The sequence below is a fragment of the Hemitrygon akajei genome, chromosome 27 (assembly GCF_048418815.1).
Source record: "Hemitrygon akajei chromosome 27, sHemAka1.3, whole genome shotgun sequence".
In the NCBI taxonomy this organism is placed as follows: Eukaryota; Metazoa; Chordata; class Chondrichthyes; order Myliobatiformes; family Dasyatidae; genus Hemitrygon; species Hemitrygon akajei.
Window position 1 is genome coordinate 48,583,414 of NC_133150.1, and position 19,880 is coordinate 48,603,293.

The 19,880-nt window shown below is 42.3% G+C and overlaps 1 protein-coding gene across 2 annotated transcripts in view; it reads left to right on the forward strand.

The window, feature by feature from the left end:
- The window catches only part of LOC140717382 (6-phosphofructo-2-kinase/fructose-2,6-bisphosphatase 2-like), a 124,233-nt gene that overhangs the window by 36,012 nt on the left and 68,341 nt on the right, over nt 1-19,880 (forward strand). For both annotated transcript variants that reach the window (XM_073030911.1, XM_073030914.1), the window contains exons 4-10: nt 3,006-3,072; nt 4,614-4,688; nt 8,045-8,101; nt 9,596-9,720; nt 11,941-12,148; nt 14,107-14,253; nt 18,366-18,470. In XM_073030911.1, the coding sequence (XP_072887012.1) occupies nt 3,006-3,072; nt 4,614-4,688; nt 8,045-8,101; nt 9,596-9,720; nt 11,941-12,148; nt 14,107-14,253; nt 18,366-18,470 (784 nt within the window). The remainder of the gene's footprint in view (nt 1-3,005; nt 3,073-4,613; nt 4,689-8,044; nt 8,102-9,595; nt 9,721-11,940; nt 12,149-14,106; nt 14,254-18,365; nt 18,471-19,880) is intronic.

Genomic DNA, 19,880 nt, shown 5'->3' on the forward strand with positions numbered 1-19,880 from the left:
TCTTCCATAGATGCTGCTTGGCCTGCTAATTTCCTCTAGCATTTTGTGTGTGTTGCTCGGATTTCCAGCATCCGCAGATTCTCTCTTGTTTGTGCGGTCCTCCACATTCGCGATGGTTGGTCTCCGGAAAGTTATTGCCTCTTTGCATTCGAAGCTTTTTTATACTCCTTTCTCACCAGTTCAAATGTTGCGCTTCAATCTCATTGGCTCGAGGTCACCTGACCAACCTGGGTCACCTTCTTATTGGCTCTGGTCCAGGGCTACAGCCAATATTGTTCTATGACCTTTGCCCTCAGCCTGGGTCTTTCGGTTCTTTTCAACTCTTAGCCGACTGAAACCTGTCAAACCAAGTGACCCAGACACTGAACCTAACAAGATTACAGATTGCTCCTCCTGCAAGCCCGCCACGTTACAAAATAAATAGCTATACACACAAAATGCTGAGGAACTCAGTGGGCCAGGCAGCATCTACGGAAAAGAGCAAGCAGTCGATGTTTTGGGCTAGGACTCTTCATCAGGACTGGAAAAAAAGATGAGGTCAGAGTGAGAAGGTAGGGGAGGAAGAAGTACAAGAGAGTTGGTGATAGGTGAAACCAGGAGAGGGGGAGGGGTGAAATAAGGAGTTGATTGGTGAAAGAGGTACAGGGTTGGAGAAGAGGGAATCTGATTGGAGAGGGTAGAAGACCATGGAAGAAGGGGAAGGTTGAGGAGCAGCAGAGGGAAGAGATGGTCAGATAAGGAGATGAGGTGAGAGTGGGAAATGGGAACGTGGAATGGTGAAGGAGGGGCAATTACTGGAATTTTGAGAAGTCGATGTTCATGCCATCAGGTTGGAGACTACCCAGATAGAATATGAGGTGTTGTTCCTCCAAATTGAGTGTGGCCTCATCATAGCAGAAGAGGACCCCATGGACTGACATGTCAGAATTAAAATTGGTGGCCAGTGGGAGATCCTGCTTTTTCTGACGGATGCGGCATAGGTGCTCAACAAAGCCATCTCCCGGTCTACATCAGGGTCCCATTGATACACCTCAGGCCACACTGGAAGCACCGGATACAGTAGATGACCCTAACAAACTCGCAGGTGAAGTGTTGTCTCACCTGGACAGACTGTTTTGGGCTCTGAATGGTAGTGAGGGAGGAGGTGTAGGGGCAGGTGTAGCACGTGTTCTGCTTGCAAGGTTAAGTGCCAGGAGGGAGATCAGTGGGGAGGCGAATGGACAAGGGAGTCACATAGCTACCTGGACTGACCTGCAGAGAGTTGGTGGGTGGGGGGGGGGGGAGAGGTTGAGAGATGTGCTTGATGGTGGGACCCCGATGGAGATGGCAGAAGTTATGGAGAATTCTGTGCTGGACGTGGAGGCTAGTGGGATGGTAGGTGAAGACAAGGAACACTATCCCTGGTGGGGTGATGGGTGGATGGGATGAAGGCAAATGTATGTGAAATGGAAGAGATGTGGGTGGGAGCAGCATTGATGGTAGAGGAAGGAAAGCCCCTTTCTTTGAAGAAAGAGTTAGTTATAGAATGAAAAGTATCTTCCTGAGAGCACATGCAGCGGAGATGGAGGAATTTAGAAAAGTGGATAGCATTATTACAAGTGACGAGCTGGAAAGAGGTAGCTGGAAGAATCAGTGGGTTTATAAAATATATCTATTGATAATCTGAGTACTTATGTTCTGTCTGTCAGAAAATGTGTGATCTCCTGTCAGATACTCACTGGAATTCAGAAGGATGAGATGGGGTCTCATAGAAACATATAAAATTATGAAAGAGATGGATAAGATAGAGGCAGGGAAGTTGTTTCCACTTGTAGGTGAGACTAGAACTTTGGGACATATCCTCAAGATTCAGGGGAGTAAACTGAGGTCAGAGATGACGAGGAACTGCTTTTCCCAAAGAGTGGTGATGCTGTGGAATTCTCTGCCCAGTGAAGCAGTGGAGGCCACCTCAGTAAATATATTTAAGACCAGGTTGGATAGATTTTTACATAGTAGGGAAATTAAGGGTTATGGGGAAAAAGCCGGTAGGTGGAGATGAGTCCATGGTCAGATCAGCCATGATTTTATTGAATGGCAGAACAGGCTCGACGGGTTATAGAGCGGACTCCTGCTCCTATTTCTATATTCTTATATTATAGCCCTTTATCTCTTTCACCAATCAACTTCCCAGCTCTTTACTTCACCCCTCCCTCCTCATGATTTCACCTATCACCTATTACCGTGTACTTCTTACTCCCCACCCCACTTCTTACTCCGATTTCTCATCTTTTTTCCAGTCCTGATGAAGGGTCTCAGCCCAAAACGTCAACTGTTTATTCATTGCCATAGATGCTGCCTGGTCTGCTGAGTTCCTCCAGCATGTTGAGTGTATTATTTTGATTTCCAGCATCTGCAGATTTTCTCTTGTTTGTGATAATAAATAGCTATTTGTCTGAGAGTGGTCTCAGGTTTAACAGGTCATTTGCTGAAACTGATTGGATCCATATTCAATTGCCTGATGAAATTATCCAAGCAGGAAATCAGTTCACAAGAAGGTGGCTGCAACGGCAGACTCACAAAAATGGCTGCCTACATTCCTATTTCACGCTTTGTTGTTCATTCTGGCTAACACTGTCTTTCTAATTTATCACCCTTAGCCAATTGCAGTTGGACTGAAGCAAGTTATTCCAAGCGAATTTCTCTGATTGTGATCAATTTTCTTTAGGGAAATCCTAAATGCAAATATCTATATTTCATGGCTCAGATAATAATTGATATTGTCTCTATGCAAGGCAAGATCCAGAATAGTCTTATTCTGTGGTTGTTTCTACACCATATTGCCGTGGAAAGTGATTTGAAACCAATTCTTAGATCTATATTCCCCCAAGATACTACCAAATTGATGATTCATCGTTCCCCCACAGAATTATTACTTTGAGAGTTCCTTTCTCTGGAATACCATCTTACTAAGCAATTTAGCTGCTGTTGAAAACTCTCTGAAATAACTTGCTCTTTGCTTGTCACAGGGAATGTGCCATTGCAGCACTGAAGGATGTGAAAACCTACCTCACGGATGAGAATGGTCAGATTGCAGTAAGTTGACTTCCTGTGGTCCTCTCATATCTGCCACATTTCATTGCCATTAGTTTAGTCGATATGATTGTTTTTTCTTATGGTCTACTTAGTCAGCCTTTTGATGTTCAGCAGATTATTTCCTTTGAATACTGGAGAATTTTCCTGCTACAAGCCACAGTATTATCTGTTTGATGTGATCAAGGACTACAGTATATAGATACCTCAAAGTTGCTGTGCAAGTTGATAGGATGGTTACAAAGGTGTATGGAGTGTTGGCCTCCATTAGTCAGGGGACTGAGTTCAAGAGCTGTGAGGTCATGCTGCAGTTCTGTAAAATTCTGGTTAGACCACACTTGGAGTGTTATGTTCCACTCTGGTCATCTCATTATAGGAAAGATTTGGAAGCTTTAGAGAGGGTACAAAGGAGATTTACCAGGATGCTGTCTGAATTGGAGAGCATGCCTTATGAGGAAAGGTTGAGTGAGATAGGGCTTTTCATTTTGGAGTGTTTGAGGATGAGAGATAACTTGGTAGGGGTGTACAAGATGAAAGCAGGCATTGATCAAGTGGATAGCCAGACTTTGGGGTACATAATTTTCAGGAAAAATTTGGAGGAAAGTACAGGGGTAGTTAATTTTAACGTAGAGTTGTGGGTGCCTGTAACCCTCTGGCGGGGTGGTGGTCGAGGCAGACATTCAGGCCGTTTAACAGACTTCGATAAGTACATGAATGATAGAAAAATGGAGGTCTATGTGGGAAGGTATGGTTAGATTGATCTTAGAGTCCATTCTAAGATCAGCACAACAAAGTGGACCAAAGGTCCTGTATAGTTCTACATTCTATAGCACTTGGGGATTTCAAATTCCCAAATAGAACTGGGGTTTCCTTGGAGCATCTCAGAGCAGAATTTTTAAGGTGTGTTCAGGAGAGGCACACTTTGTCGATGGACAAATTAGGGAAATAGTGTTGCTGAACCTTATCTTGGGAATATGTCTGGGCAGGTGGAAGAAGGGCCAGTGAGGGAGGGATTAGTAACCTTAGCTCCATGGATTTCAAAGTAGTCATGGAAAAAGGCAGGGCTAGACCAGGAATAAATTGAGTAAGGGCCAATTTTATTAATAGTAGACGGGACCTGGTTAGGACCGTCTATTTGCAGTGGGTCTACATGTGTACATAGAAACATGCAGTTCTTTCATGTAAAGTTTCTGGCATCTTCCCCCTTCTATGCCAGTCCCAAAGAAGAGTTTCAGCCCGAAACATTGACTGTACATTCATTTCCATGGATGTTGCCTGATGTGTTCAGTTCCACTAGCATTTTGTGTGTGTTGCTCTGAATTTCCAGCATTTCCAGAATCTCTTGTGTTTATATAAAGTTCTTAATGGATTTGTTCATTGACTGGGTACTCTGACAACGCTGACATTACTGAGAAATGTAGTTCTCTGGCTGCTCATCTTGTTATTTAACTGCTTACAGTCCTTTGTATTTAAAACTAATCAAATTTGTAACTATGTGGGAAATTTAAACGGTGCAAATGTTTTTATTTTTCCTTTCATCTCAGGTTTTTGATGCGACCAACACAACCAGAGAGCGGAGGGATTTAATCCTGAATTTTGCACGTAACAATACATTTAAGGTTAAGATCAAGAGTAATGATGTAAATTTCTCAGAATTGTTAACAAATTTTTGACTGCTAATTCCCTATAGGTGATTGCTTTTGTCCAATCTTATCCACTTATTCATTAACATTGTTTCACATTACTTTTTACTTTAACAACAGTAGATTAAATGTTATAATTGAAAATGGTTTGCATTTTGAGAGATGGTAGTAGAAAAGTACAGCACAGAAACAAGCCCTTTGGCCCATCTAGTCCATTTGAACCATATAAACTGCCTACTCCCATCGACCTGCACTGGGACCAGAGTCCTGCACACCTCTACCATCCATGTACCTATCCAAGCTTCTCTTAAACATTGAAATTGAACTTGCATGCACTACTTGCACTGGCAGCTCGGTCCACACTCTCACGACCCTCTGAATGAAGAAGTTTCCCTTCATGCTCCCCTTAAACTTTTCACCTTTCACCTTTAGCCCAAGACCTCTAGTTGTAGTTCCACCCGAACTTAAGTGGAAAAAACCTACTGTGCTTGCATTTACCCATCTACACCCCTCTCGTAGCATACCTGGGTCCATGGATTCCTTGTTTAATGGTATTGTCCCACAGCATAAGAAAGGCTGGAAATCCCTAATCTAGATTATGCAAAGAAAATTCCCATTCTACATGGGATGTGAGGTCAGGTTTTATTGTTCATTCTTAGTTTTATTGAAGTGGTTGGTTTCCTTGACCTTATTGGATCTCTTCATTTTCCGATCCTTGGGGTTGTTCCAGGAGACAGGAATGACGAGCAGTCTTTATTCCAAGATTTCAGTTTATTTTGGAGTACAAGCAAACTTGCGAATACTAAGCAAACTAAGTAAAGAGCTGAGAAATGATGCTAAGGGATGTATGGATGCAAAGACAAAGGAATGACGAAGCCAGGATGGCAGCTGTGAAAAATCTCACGTTTATAGTTAAGGGAAGAAATTCCATTGATAGATAATCAAATAGGCTAAATTACAACAATTACATCACATGGGTGATGTGCTAATACTTAGCCAATGAAAAATGAGGAAGGTGATAAACTATTAGTTTAGCTGCTATACTGCTTTCTGCCAATGTGGGGATGAGTTACCACATAATATGCAAAATATGAATTTGTTAAAAAGTACAGGTGTTATTAAAAAGTGTTATTTTTTAAAAAAGTGGTTTCCAACAACCTTTTCATATGAGAATTAACTACGTTCCGCTGGGTCCGGAGCTGCATATAGCCAGATTGGGTAAGGACAGCAGGTTTCTGTTTCTATGAGATCCAAGTCAAACAGGTGGGATTTTACTGAAGACTGCTAGATTCAGATTCAAATTTAGATTCAAATTTATCGCACGTACACAAAGCATACCAACACAACCTACGGCTGTGCTGGGGGCAGCCTGCAAGTGTTGCCACACGTTCTAGCACCAGCATAGCATGCTCTCGGTGCTCAACCGAACAACACAGAACACAACAAACAAGCAGCAAAATAACAACATCAAACCAAGCCCCTTTCCTCCCTTCCACCCACCCACACACATGGTTAATCCTCCAAGTCCAGGACAGGACTCCAATCTCCAGACTTTGAATTCCAGACTTCCAGTCAACCTTCGAACTTCGATATCGACCCCAGACGCTGAATTCCAAGCTGAACTTTGGGTATGCTGACTCACCGGCTCTTGTGTCTCCTGCTCACACGGACATCTGATCCTGGGGGCCTGGGACAGCCCGATGCCTGTGGACCCATCCACTTCCCTGGCGTTTGTGTGCATAGCAGATGTGTAACTGCAGAGTCCTCCAGCCTATGTCCACATCGCTGGTCTTCAAGCACAGAGCAGAGGTGTTGCTATTCCTAACTTTATAATTCCTGATTTATTTCTTTTAAATTACTTAACATAAGAAACAGGAGTAGCCCATTTGGCTCCTCACACTTTGTTGTCCAATTAATCACAGTCCATCGTTCCCTCAGCTCCTGTACTAACGCCATATTTGTCTACTTCCTTAATATTACAAAGATCTATTGATCTCAGTCTTCCATATCTTCACTGGATGAGCCTGTTAGAAAGAATGCTCGAGGTTCACTGTGTTTTGATTGGTTGAATAAATGATTTGTTAGTTTTGAATAGATTTGCCTCTGATTCTAGGAACCCCAGTCATGGGATGCTTTTCAGTTTTTGAAATTCAAATGTCAACTATGATTTAAATTTTCAAATGAGATTAATACTCTGAGGCTCCCAGAGGTCAGGTTTGATCGTGGATATTGTGTCCTAGCTGCCTACGTGATACACCAGCCAGAGCAGTACGCTATGGAGAGCAAGCTGTTGCCCATGCAACAGACACCCCTCTCCAAACAGCTGATGCACCCAAAGGAACGGGCAGAGACTGATACAGTTTGGCACCAGCTGTTGCCAGTTAATGTTAAACTCAACGTCGGTCTGCCTTAGGGAGTCCAGCTCCGGATTTGTCCTCAGGGTTTACTCCTGAAGCCTTCCCCATGAGTGGGTACAGCCGCAAGGCAGTGGAGGTTGGAGATCAGAGTTTTCCTTCTCCTAGATGAGTTGCCAACCATGCCTGACGAGCCCCATCTTCCTGAAGTGGCTGGTTTTAAGACACCAGTAACCCATTTTTGCCACTTTTCCTGTCAGTAGAAACGGTTCTGCCAGGCTTGGTAGCTAAGCCACATGTGAAGGCCAGGAGCTGGATTTGGTTGTCAGAAGCTATTTTGGTGCACACCATTGGGAACATTTAATAAATAGTGGGAGCTTAACCCCATTACCACCCTACGGCTATAACAACCTTAAGAAACCAGATCGATACTCTAGATACTTGAGTACTGGGTCTGTAACATGGTCACAATGCTCTGATAACTAAGATCCCAGTTACTGCAAAATTTCATCCAACAAGGTTTGTCTATAACTGAGATTGTCTTTGTTGAGATTCAGCACTTTCACTGGTATTGCATTGAATGTTACACATTTGTTTTTGACAAGGGTGACTTAACAAATTTATAAATGAAAGAAACTACAATAATTAAGCAGTTTCTGGGACAGCAAACAAACTGCTGAAGGAACTCAAGAGGACAAGCAGCATCTGTTGAGGCAGAGGGACTATTTCTTTGTCTTCATGGATGCTTCTTGAGCCCTGATGAAGGGTCTTGGCCCAAAACGTTGACATCTACTCCCCTCCATGGATACTGTCTGGCCTGCTGAGTTTCTCCAGTACTTTGTTTCTTGTTCTAGGTTCTGGCATCTGCTGTCTCACCTTTGTCTCAGTTCTAATTCATGACCTCTTTCATTTCTTGCTATGTAACAGGATAATCAGTTTAATATTTTTAATCAAGACTGAATTAATGTTTGTTCCCAGGTGTTTTTTGTTGAATCTGTCTGTGATGATCCAGAGGTCATTGCTGCCAATATTAAGGTATGTAATATCTGTTATCTTCAGCCCAGACCTTGTTATCAAATAAGATGTGGCAAACCATTATTGAAGAGCAAATTATCTCATTGGCTGGGGTGAGATGTAGATAAATATCCCTGATATTGCAAAAATAAATTATTGAAGAGATTGTTTATTTTGTCCTGTAAAACTCAGTGAGTTTCTCAGTTCTTGTTGCAAATGTCACTCTGGTAGCATAATATACAGCTGTACTGTTGAATATTCTGTAACTTCACAGGAAATAGTCATTTACTTACTGCCCATTATGCTGCTGGCCTTTGGGGCAGCAATGGAGGTCCTCCATCTCTGTCTGTACAGGGGATTCCTCATTGCTGTTTCTGTAGCAATTGTTTTTTGACCAGTCAGGGTTGTTAGCCCTGACCTGAATCCTCAAATCTGGAAGACCAGTGGACCACTCTTAGTCTGGCCTCTACACTTTGAACTGTTTGACATGGGTGACCATACCAAAAGCCATAGCACAAGGTCCTAACTCCAGCCAACATAGCTTTCCAGGTCACTGAGGCAAGCCTCCAAACGCTACGACAAGTTTGTGGTCCTCTTGGAGGAGGAAATAGTCAGCTGTGACCATAAATTACTCAACAGACTATTTAGGATCCAACTATTAAGGAGTGTGTTTTGCATAAACAAAAGCACTTCTACTCTATGCCTGGCCCACTTGTTGTAGAGCTCATAACTAAACACCACAGGGCCTTGCAATACAGCTGCTCCATCGTTTTCATACATTGGCTAGAGAGAGTCATAGAACACTACAGCACAGACACAGGCCCTTCAGTCCATCTAGGCTGTGCTGAACTCCAAGTCAGTAGATGTCAGGAAAGGGACAGAAACTCATTAGTATCTCTATTAAAAGCAGATGGCAAGACAGGTCAGAATCAGGTTTATTATCATTGACGTATGTCATGAAATTTGTTTTGATGCAGCATTACAGAGTAAACATAAATTACTATAACAAATATATATTGTGCAATGAGAGCAGAAAAATGAGGTAGTGTTCATGGGGTCATTTAGAGATCTGATGGTAGAGGGAAAGAAGCTGTCTTTAGGCTTCTGTACCTCCTTATCGATGGTAATAATGAAAAGAGGGCATGCCCAGGATGTCAGGCAGCCTCTATGGAGAGAAGAACAGTGAACACAGCGGCTCCCACCCTTTTTTATGCCATGGAGCCCTACCACTAACCGAGGGGTCCTTGGACACCAGGTTGTGAATCTCTGAGTTAAGGTTCCAGGTTGATGATGTTTCATCAGAATTTGGAGAGGTTTATTTTGAGTCGCAGGAAAGGAGAAGGTTGATGGAAGTGTCAGGGGAAATGGAAGGCACAGAGTGGTGTGGGAGAGGTCTGAGTGAAGGTACTGATGTTTCCTCTTTGCTTATGTAAGAGTTAAGAAGTGGCCACATGATTTCCATCTAGGTGTCAATCCAAATGTTACCTGGCATCACTTTCCACGTGTTATTTACAGGAGGTAAAGGTTTCAAGTCCGGACTATGCAGACGTTGCAGAAGACCGGATAATGGACGATTTCCTCAAACGCATTGAATGTTACAAAGTTACCTACGAACCATTGGATCCTGATGACTATGACAAGTAAGTTTCAAAATAAAAGTTGTTAGGGATTCAGAGATTAATGGATTCCTGATGCAAGTAAGACAAACAATCCATGAGCCAGGTGGATGGAATCCTTCATGTTACTGGCTATTTTCTGGCACCTTTCTGTATAGATGTCCTTGCTGGTGAATAGGCTGGTGCCGGTGATGCATTTGTCAGTTTTGAGTACCAGTTGTAGAGCCTTCCTGTCCACTGCCATGCTGTCTCTGTACCTACACAACTAATGAGAAGTTTTCAATTGAATTAGTGTAAATTTCCATTAGTAATCGTTTTGAAATTGAAAAGACAGCTTCGCAAACTGCAGAGCACAGGCTGGATTCTCAAGAGATATGGTTTGCAAGAGAAATGGCCATGAGATGTTCTTCAAAACATTAGTTAAATGTCAGAGAATGGGCGATGTTAATTGAACTGCATCAAACCAGGCAACACTGGCTAAGTTATTTTGCACCATTGTGTCCGAGTTCAAGGAAACTTAAAATATTAGGTTAGCTTTATTTGTCACATTGAAACATAAGAGTGTTTGTGTCAATAATCGACACAGTGATGGGCTAGGGGAAATCCGCAAGTGTTGCCGTGTTTCCAGCACTAATATAGCATACCCACAAATTATTAACCCTAACTCGTGTGTCTTTGGAATGTGGGAGGAAATCAAAGCAACCAGAGGAGACCCACGTGGTCACAGGGAGAAAATATCAACCCCTTGTACTGTGGCGGGAGTTGAACCCTGATCATTAATCTCTGGTGTAAAAGGTAGCATAGCTCTCTATTGCCCTACCATACCGCTTACAGACTAGATTGATTTTTGTCAAATAGCACATTAAGAGTGCTCACAGGTATGTTTTCTCTATCCACAGTTGAAGTATTTATGTACTGAGAAAGTTAATCCTCTCAATGTTAATTGTGGATCTCTGACTACTCTGTCCTCAGAATCTTTTACACCAGGGGTTCCCAATCTTTTTTATGCCATGGACCAATACCAGTAAGCAAGGGGTCCATGGATCCCAGGTTGGGAACCCCTGTTTTTAGACCATCTGTGTGAATTACTTGATCCCAACAAATATGTTTGAGCACTGAGAGGTGCCTCCCATGGTAGATATGTAACTCGAAGGAAGTATTGTTAGTGTCAATGTATTGAAGTAAACAGTGTCATCTGCTGATTCTTCATTCTCTAGAGTGTAAACTTTGAGTTTGGGAGACTCTACCGAGGACGTCTCCGGAAGACTGCCAGCTGGTGATAAATAAAGACTTTGTATCTTCAGCTCCAGTGACTCAGTCACAGTCACAACAGAGGCTATTTAGTTATCTGTGATTAAAGTTATGATCGACATACTGTTAAATTTTGTATATTTACCTTGTCCAGTTCTTCCTACTGAATACTTTGAATGATATTATATTTGAAGTATTATTTTGTTTTGTATTTGTACAGATTGTCTTTTTTTTTTGCTTGTTGGTGAGCCTTTAGTTTTTCATTGCTTCTGTTTCATTGTTCTACTATGAATGTTTGCACGAAAGTGAATCTCGGTAGTGTATGTACTTACTTTGATAATAAATTTACTTTGAAAGTTGACCTATTAGAAAAGCAGATGACTGTGAGATAATTTTAATTGGTGCTGTTGTGATCCTAAATAGAGACCAGTTTTAATAACATAGAATGCCAGAAGTGAGTAGAAAATATCTGCTAAAATACAAGGTATTTCAGCATCATTGTATTACAGGTGTGTTGAGTTAAGTGTGAAGCAGGTTGCTGTACCTTATAACTGAGGACTGGTTGTTAATTTTACCTTGATTTGTTTTTTATATTTCCTCTGTTGTTTCAAAGTTCAAAGTAACTTTATTATCAAAGTACTTGTATGTCACCATATACAACCCTGAGATTCATTTTCCTGTAGGTATCCTTAATAAATCTTTAGAATAATAACCATAACAGAATCAGTGAAAGACCTGGGTAATCAGCTTGGGTATTCAACCAGTGTTCATAAGATAATGAACTGTGCAAATACAAAAAGAAAAAAAAATAAAATAAATAACCAAGCAATAACTATTGAGAACATGAGATGAAGAGCCCGTGAAAGTGAGTCCATTGGGTGTGGGATGTTGTATATTTCTCAGCTTCTGCTCTAAGACATTTAAAATGAAATCTGTGTAAGCTGACTGTTCATTCTGTTAAAACAATGTGTCCTTTTTTTCCCTCGCCTTTAGAGAACTGTCCTTCATTAAGGTAATTAACGTTGGTCGACGATTTCTAGTGAATAAAGTCCAGGATTACATTCAGAGTAAAATAGTGTACTACTTGATGAACATCCATGTCCACCCACGCACAATCTACTTGAGCCGCCACGGAGAAAGCGAATACAACAGTCTTGGGAGGCTGGGCGGTGACTCCGGTTTATCTCATCGAGGGAAGCAGGTAAAATAAGGCTTCGTATTCATCGTTCTTATTTGGCTGATGAAATATACTCACTGTGGTCTTCTGCTGCTGTAGCCCATCCACTTCAAGGCTCGACGTGCTGTGCATTCAAAGATTCTCTACTGCACGCCACTGATGTAAGATGAGGTTATTTGAGTTACTGTTGCCTTCTTGTCAGCTTGAACCAGTCTGGCCATTCTCCTCGGACCGCTCTCATTAACAAGGCATTTTCACCAACAGAACTGCCACTCACTGGATTTTTCTGCACTCAGGATGTGTCTTTTTATTACAGATCAAAGGAGATTCCTCCTCCTTCACAGAAGGAGGTTTCCCTTCCTCCACCATCAGCGCTGCCCTCACCTGCATCTCATCCATTTCATGCACGTCCGGCCTCATCCCATCCTCCCACCACCCTACCAGGAATAGGGTTCCTCATGTCCTCACCTACCACTCCACCAGCCTCTGCGTCCAGCAAATAATTCTCTGGCATTTCCGCCATCTCCCAACAGGATTCCACCACCAAGCACAATTTTCCTACCTCCCCCCGCCTCCCCATCTGCTTTCCAGAGGGATCGCTCCCTACACAACTCCCTTGTCAATTCATCCACCCCCACTGAACTCCTTCCTGGCATTTATCCTTCTAAGTGGAACAAGTGCTAGACTAACCCCTACACCTCCTTCCTCACTACAGTTCAGGGCCCCAAACAGTTCTTCCAGGTGAGGCGACACTTCACCTGTGAGTCTGTTGGGGTCATCTGCTGTACCCGGTGCTCCCAGTGTGGCCTCCTGGATTATCAGTAAGACCCGAAGTAGATTGGGAGACTGCTTCACTGAGCACCTACACTCCGCCCGCCAGAAAGCGTGGGATCTCCAGTAGCCACCCATTTTAATTCTACTTCCAACATGTCAGTCTATGGCCTCCTCTACGGCCGTGATATCGGCACGCTGAGGTTGGAGGAGCAACACCTTATATTCCGTCAGTGTAACCTCCAACCTGATGGCATGATCATTGATTTCTTGAACTTCTGGTACTGCGCCCCCGCCCACCATTCCCCATCCCTATTTCCCTCTCTCACCTTATCTCCTTACCTGCCCATCATCACCCTCTGGTGCTCCTCCCTCAACTCTTTCTTTCATGGCCTCTGTCCTCGCCTATCAGATTCCCCCTTTTCCAGCTCGTTATCTCTTTCATCAATCAACTACCCAACTCTTTACTTCACCCCTTCGTCTCCCAGTTTCACCAATCACCTACTACCTTGTACTGCTTCCTCCCCTCCTCCCACCTTTTTAATCTGACCTCATTTTTTTCTTCAGTCCCGATGAAGGGTCTCGGCCCAAAACGTTGACTGTTCACTCTTTTCTTTGGATGCTGCTTGGCTTGCTGAGTTCCTCCAGCATTTTGCGTGTGTTTCTTGGATCTCCAGCATCTGCAGATTTTCTCATTTATGATTGGATTTGTTTTGTTGTTTTTTTGCAGCATTCTCTATAAACCCTAGAGACTGTTCTGCATGAAAATCACAGGAGATCAACTGTTTTTGAAATACTCAAACCACCCCATCTGGCACCAACAATCATTATATGGTCAAAGTCACTGATCACATTTCTTCCCCGTTCTGATGTTTGGTCTGAACAACAGCTGAACCTCTTACCATGTTTGCTGCTTTTATGTATTGTGTTGCTGCCACATGATTGGCTGATTCGAATTTGCAATAACGAGCTGGTCTATCTAATAAAGTGTGACTGAGTGTATTTAAGAGATTTCTGTTGTCAGTTACATAAATTTGTATATGTAGAAGTACAAATGTTTCCTCAATTTATTTCTGAGATGTACTGTATTGTATACTGTTTTAAGCCGAGCTTGAGTGACGAGGCTGTAAAGGTGCAATCAACTGAGCTTATGTTTGACTTGATGGGTTTTAGTGAGTAGCTATGTTAACTTGCCTTCTTTCTTCCTGTAGTATGCAGAAGCATTGCGTCAGTTTGTTGAGGAGCAGAGAATTCCAGACCTGAAGGTTTGGACAAGTCAGCTCAAGCGAACAATCCAAACTGCTGAGGCGCTAGGTGTTCCATACGAACAGTGGAAGATCCTCAATGAGTTGGATGCAGTGAGTAGAGTGAAATGATATCTCTTCACTTTATAAGTTGATGTTCTCCTGTCAGTTGAGGGTGGGTATTCAGGCTTGGGTACCTCCTCCCAAGAGACCCACACTCAGTGATTCAGGAACAGCTTCTTCCCCTCTGCCACCAGAATTCGGAACGGTCCAAGAACTCTACCTTGTTTACCTTTTGCTTCCACAATGTATTTCTGTAATTTCTAATTATTTTATTTCTGTGCACTATATTTCACATTGTATAAATTACTGGTTATAGAATCATGGAACACTACAGCACAGAAATAGGTCCTTCGGCCCATCCAGTCAGTGCTAAACCATTTAAACTGCACCGGGACCAAAGTCCTCCATACCTCTATTATCCATGTACCTAGACATAGAAATATAGAAAAGCTACAGCACAATGCTGTGACAAACATGTCCCTACCTTAGAAATTACTAGGCTAACCCATAGCCCTCTATTTTTCTAAGTTCCATGTACCTATCCAGGAGTCTCTTAAAAGACCCTATTGTATCCAACTCCACCACTGTCACCGGCAGCCCATTCCACGCACTCACCACTCTGTGTAAAAAAAAAAAAAAACACTTGCCCCTGACATCTCCTCTGAACCTACTTCCAAGCACCTTAAACCTGTGCCCTCTCGTGCTAGTCATTTCAGCCCTGAGAAAAAGTTTCTGACTATCCACACGATCAATGCTCCTCATCATCTTATACACCTTTATCAGGTCACTTCTCATCCTCCATCGCTCCAAGGAGAAAAGGCCTCGTTCACTCAACCTATTCTCATAAGGCATGCTCTCCAATCCAGGCAGCATCCTTGTAAATCTCCTCTGCACCCTTTCTATGGTTTCCACATCCTTCCTGTAGTGAGGTGACCAGAACTGAGCACAGTACTCCAAATGGGGTCTGATCAGGGTCCTATATAGCTGCAACATTACCTCTCAGCTCCTAAACTCAATCCCACGATTGATGAAGACCAATGCACCGTATGCCTTCTTAACCACAGAGTCAACCTGCACAGCTGCTTTGAGCGTCTTATGGACTCGGACCTCAAGATCCCTCTGATCCTCCACATTGCCAAGAGTCTCACCATTAATACTATATTCTGCCATCATATTTGATCTACCAAAATGAACCACCTCAGACTTATCTAGGTTGAACTCCATCTGCCACTTCTCAGCCCAGTTTTGCATCCTATCAATGTCCCGCTGTAAACTCTGACAGCCCTCCTCACTATCCACAACACCCCCAAACCTTTGTGTCATCAGCAAATTTACTAACCCATCCCTCCACTTCCTCATCCAGGCCATTTATAAAAACTATCCGAACTTCTCTTACACATTAAAATCAAAATCACATCCTCCACTTGCACTGAACACTCTCACCACCCTCTGCGTTTCACCTTTCAGCCTTAACCAATGACCTCTATTTGTAGTCTCACCCAACCTCAGTTCTGCAAGCCTGCTTGCATTTACCCTAACTATGCCCCTCATAAATTTGTACAGGTAGTCCCCGAGTTATGAACGTCTGACTTACGGACAACTCGTACTTACAAATCATGGAAGGAGATTGCTGTCCGCCATTTTAAGTCCTTGCTGTTGATACTGTGTTGAGTGTGTAACTTTGTATCTGGCTTAAATTTTTCTTAGCAAGATTTACCTGACCCTGCCCCCCCCCATTCCGGTCGGCTGGTGGTGCAGTGAGATCAGCGCCGGGCTGGAGAACGGAGTTTTCTAAGTTCGATCCAGAGCGAGACCGCTCCCGTGCTGGGTTGATGTTGATCCAGTGACTCCTGTACCATCCGTGCCGGGTTGATGTCAAGCTCGCAACTCAACATCGTAAAAAAAAAACACTGCCACCTCCAGTTTAAATTCCCACGTGGAATATTGTGGAGGGTAAAATACCCAAACCCAGCACAGCCCCCACTTGTCCCATTCAGCCTGTCTCAGTGCGGTGGACTTTCGGATCTGGGGAATTTACTGTGGTGGTCCTTAGGACCCAGCGGACCTCGGGAGCCGACAGAAATGGACAGTTTCTGTTCCATTGATGGGAAGTGATCGCTATTGAAAATAAAGTGGAAATAATAAAGTGATCGGAAAGAAGTGAAATGCCATCGGTCATTAGAAAAGTGTTAGGCTACAGTCGGTCGACGATTGGAACAATTTTAAAGGATAAAGTGAGAATAACGGAGCATGTGAAAGGCCCTGCCCTGATGAAAGCTACAATTATTACTAAGCAACGCAGTGGTTTAATTATTGGAATACAAAGTTTTTAAGTGTTTTATATGCATAGAAAGGTAAAATATATACTATATATTAAGACAAACATTTGACTCACTGACACTAAATAATACTGGATGTACTTATTCCAACTTACGTACAAATCCGACTTAAAGACAGACTCAGGAACGGAACTCGTTTGTAGCCCAGGGACTGCCTGTATACAGTTTTCCCCTGCTATCCGAAGGTAGAGCGTTCTTATAAAACCGTTTGTAAGCCAAAATGTCGTAAAGCGAAGAAGCTGTTACCATTAATTTATATGGGAAAAATTTTTGAGTGTTCCCAGACCCAAAAAATAACCTACCAAATCATACCAAGTAACACATAAAAACTAAAATAACACAAACATATAGTAATAGCAGGAATGATATTATAAATATACAGCCTATATAAAGTAGAAATATTGTATGTATGGTGTAGTTTCACTTATCAAAATCAGGAAGACAGCGAGCCAAAATCGATTTGGAGGAAAGAAAATCGGCATGTACATGCATGCCCGCACTAAGCTTCACGGTCATGCTAGTCTTTCTCGGGGTAAACACAAGTATAAAGTGGGTGTCTTTTTCGTAAGAGCAAAAATCCTCTTTGGTTAGCAAAATCAGGTACTAATGTAGGTCTTTCGTAACAGTGAGCTGTCGTAAAGCGAACGTTCGAAAAATGGGGGTCACCTGTACCTCTATCAAACCTCCTCTCAATCTTCTACATTTTAGGGAATAAAATTCTAACCTATTTAATTTTTCATTACAACTCAGGTCCTTCTGTCCCAGCAACATTCTTGTAAGTTTTCTCTACATTCTTTCAATCTTATTTACATCTTTCATGTAGGTAGGTGACCAAACCTGCACACAATACTCCAAATTAGGCCTCACCAACATCTTGTAGAACTTCAATGTCACATCCCAACTCCTGTACTCTATCCCTGAATCTGTGAAGGCCAGTGTGCCAAAAGCTTTCTTTACTACCTTATCTACCTGTGACGCCGATTTTAATGAATTATTGAACTGTATTCCCAAATCCCTCTGTTCTACTGTGCTCCCGAGTTGGTACTCCCAAAGTGCAGCACCTCACACTTACCTGCATTAAATTTCATCTGCCATTTTTCCAGTTGGACTAGTCCCTCTGAATGCTTGGTTCTGGCTCAACATCTAATTTTAAAAGCCTTTGAACATGAAGGCTGGTGACAGATGGAACCAGATCGGGAAGGGATGATAGGTCTTCTAGCCTCTATCCCAATCCCGTCTTTTTCCTTGGCAGTCCTCGTGCAGGAAATGTTGAACTCTACTTTTGCTTTTAGAGTGCTGCTCAACCCACTGTGTTCTTCTAGCTTTTGGTTTTCCTTGTTCCCATAGCCCACCATCTTTGCCCTTTCACAGGAAAGATGTTATAACACCAAGAATGCAGAAATACTACAATGCTGCCTACACTTGGGTGTCTGAGTTACAAGGAGAGGTTGTGTTTGTCTAGGAAGGACTTTATTCTTTGGAACATAGGAGATTGAGGGGTGACCTGATAGAGGTATATATAAACATAAAGATTAGCTTTATTTGTCACATATAGATGAAAACATTGAAACATACAGTGAAACGCATCAACAACCAGCACAGTCCGAGGATGTGCTGGGGGCAGCCCGCAAGTGTCGCCATGTTTCCACTGCCAACATAGGCGCAAAGAGCCTTTTTACATGCTGTATAATAACTATGATCTGCTCTCTGTTTTGTGTTCAAATTCTAATTTAACATTGATTTTCAGCCTGGAAGCTCTTTGAAATGTTTTGTCCTTGATGTGAAGTGTGTCATTAGTAATATGTGTTTAACTTCATTTCCCAGGGTGTTTGCGAGGAGCTGACATACAGTGAAATTCAGGACAAGTATCCAGATGAATTTGCACTGCGAGACCAGGACAAGTACCATTACCGTTACCCAGGAGGAGAGGTACGGATCAAGTAGCCTTTAGTAGTCAATTCCAACAAATCAATTGCCACTGCTGGCAACCTACTACGAGTTGTTATCCTTGAATGATGCTCCCTCTAATCTTTCCAGTAATGATGTTCCATAAAGTGGAAGAAATGTATTTGATCCTTTATTAACAACTAGCAAAACATGCAATCTTGAAGCAATGCAATTAAACGTAATGAAACAGTCAACAAAAGACATGACACCCTGCAGTCGCCAGAACCAAACTAAACTGCCCAGAACAAAGCACGAATACTGTACATAACTTATTCCCTTCACTTTTTGCCCCAGCCCCCCACCCATGTGATTAGTTAACATAGTAAACGCACAACACAATACAATGCAGATAGAGTACAGATGCATGACCCCTACACAGCCTATCATTGATACATTCACCAGTATTTGGCATTAGGGGAGTGGATTACTGAACATTAAGTGCAGTCTGTCTGAGTGTCTGCAGTACTGTTAATGGACAGAGACCTCCCAACTTACATTTTGCTGCTTATCCTGGGAGCCATCTACATTAATGAGAGACTTCTTGCTATCACCTGTAGCATCACTGGAATCTACCCACTTTCTTCCAAGACAGAGTTCACCTTGTCCTGACCAAGTACCTTTCTTTTTAACACATCTGCTGATTATACAACCTTCAGCATGATGTCACTAGCAAGCGTATCTTCTCAACTCAACGTTCAAAATAAATTTATCATCAATGTATGTACATATCATCATATACAATACTGTACAAAAGTCTTGGGTACCCTGGATTTTTTATATGGTTTCAGATGGTATGGCCTCCACTGAGCCCAGTTCTCAATGTCATTGAGGCTCTCTGGGATTACGTGGAAAGACAGAAGCAAGCAAGGCAGCCAAAAAGTCTGCAGAAGAACAGTGGCAAGTTCACCAAGATACTTGGAAAAACCTACCAGCTGCTTTTCTTATAAAACTGCATGACAGTGTATCCAAGGGAATTGATTTAAAGATAATATTGATTTGATTTATGTTTTTACTGCTCTTTATAGTAATTATTTTGATATTTAGAAACTTTTAATTATATTTGAAAACATCTTTGCTTTACAGAATTTTTTAAGTGCCCAAGACTTCTGCACAGTATTGTACTATCTTTAGATTCATTTATGTTAGGCAATGAATAACTACGCACAAAGACTGACAAACAATTAATATGCAAAAGAAGACAAGTTGCCATAAAAAAGTAAGTGAGTAAGTAAAATACTGAGAACATGAGTTGTAGAGTCTTTGAAAGTGAGTGTATAGGTTGTGGAATTTGAGGTGAGCTCTGCTTGATCTCTTTCAGCATCTGAAAGGGGAGGGTTCATACGTCATTACCCTGACTGCTGACTCACCTCACAGAACAATTTGCATATGTCA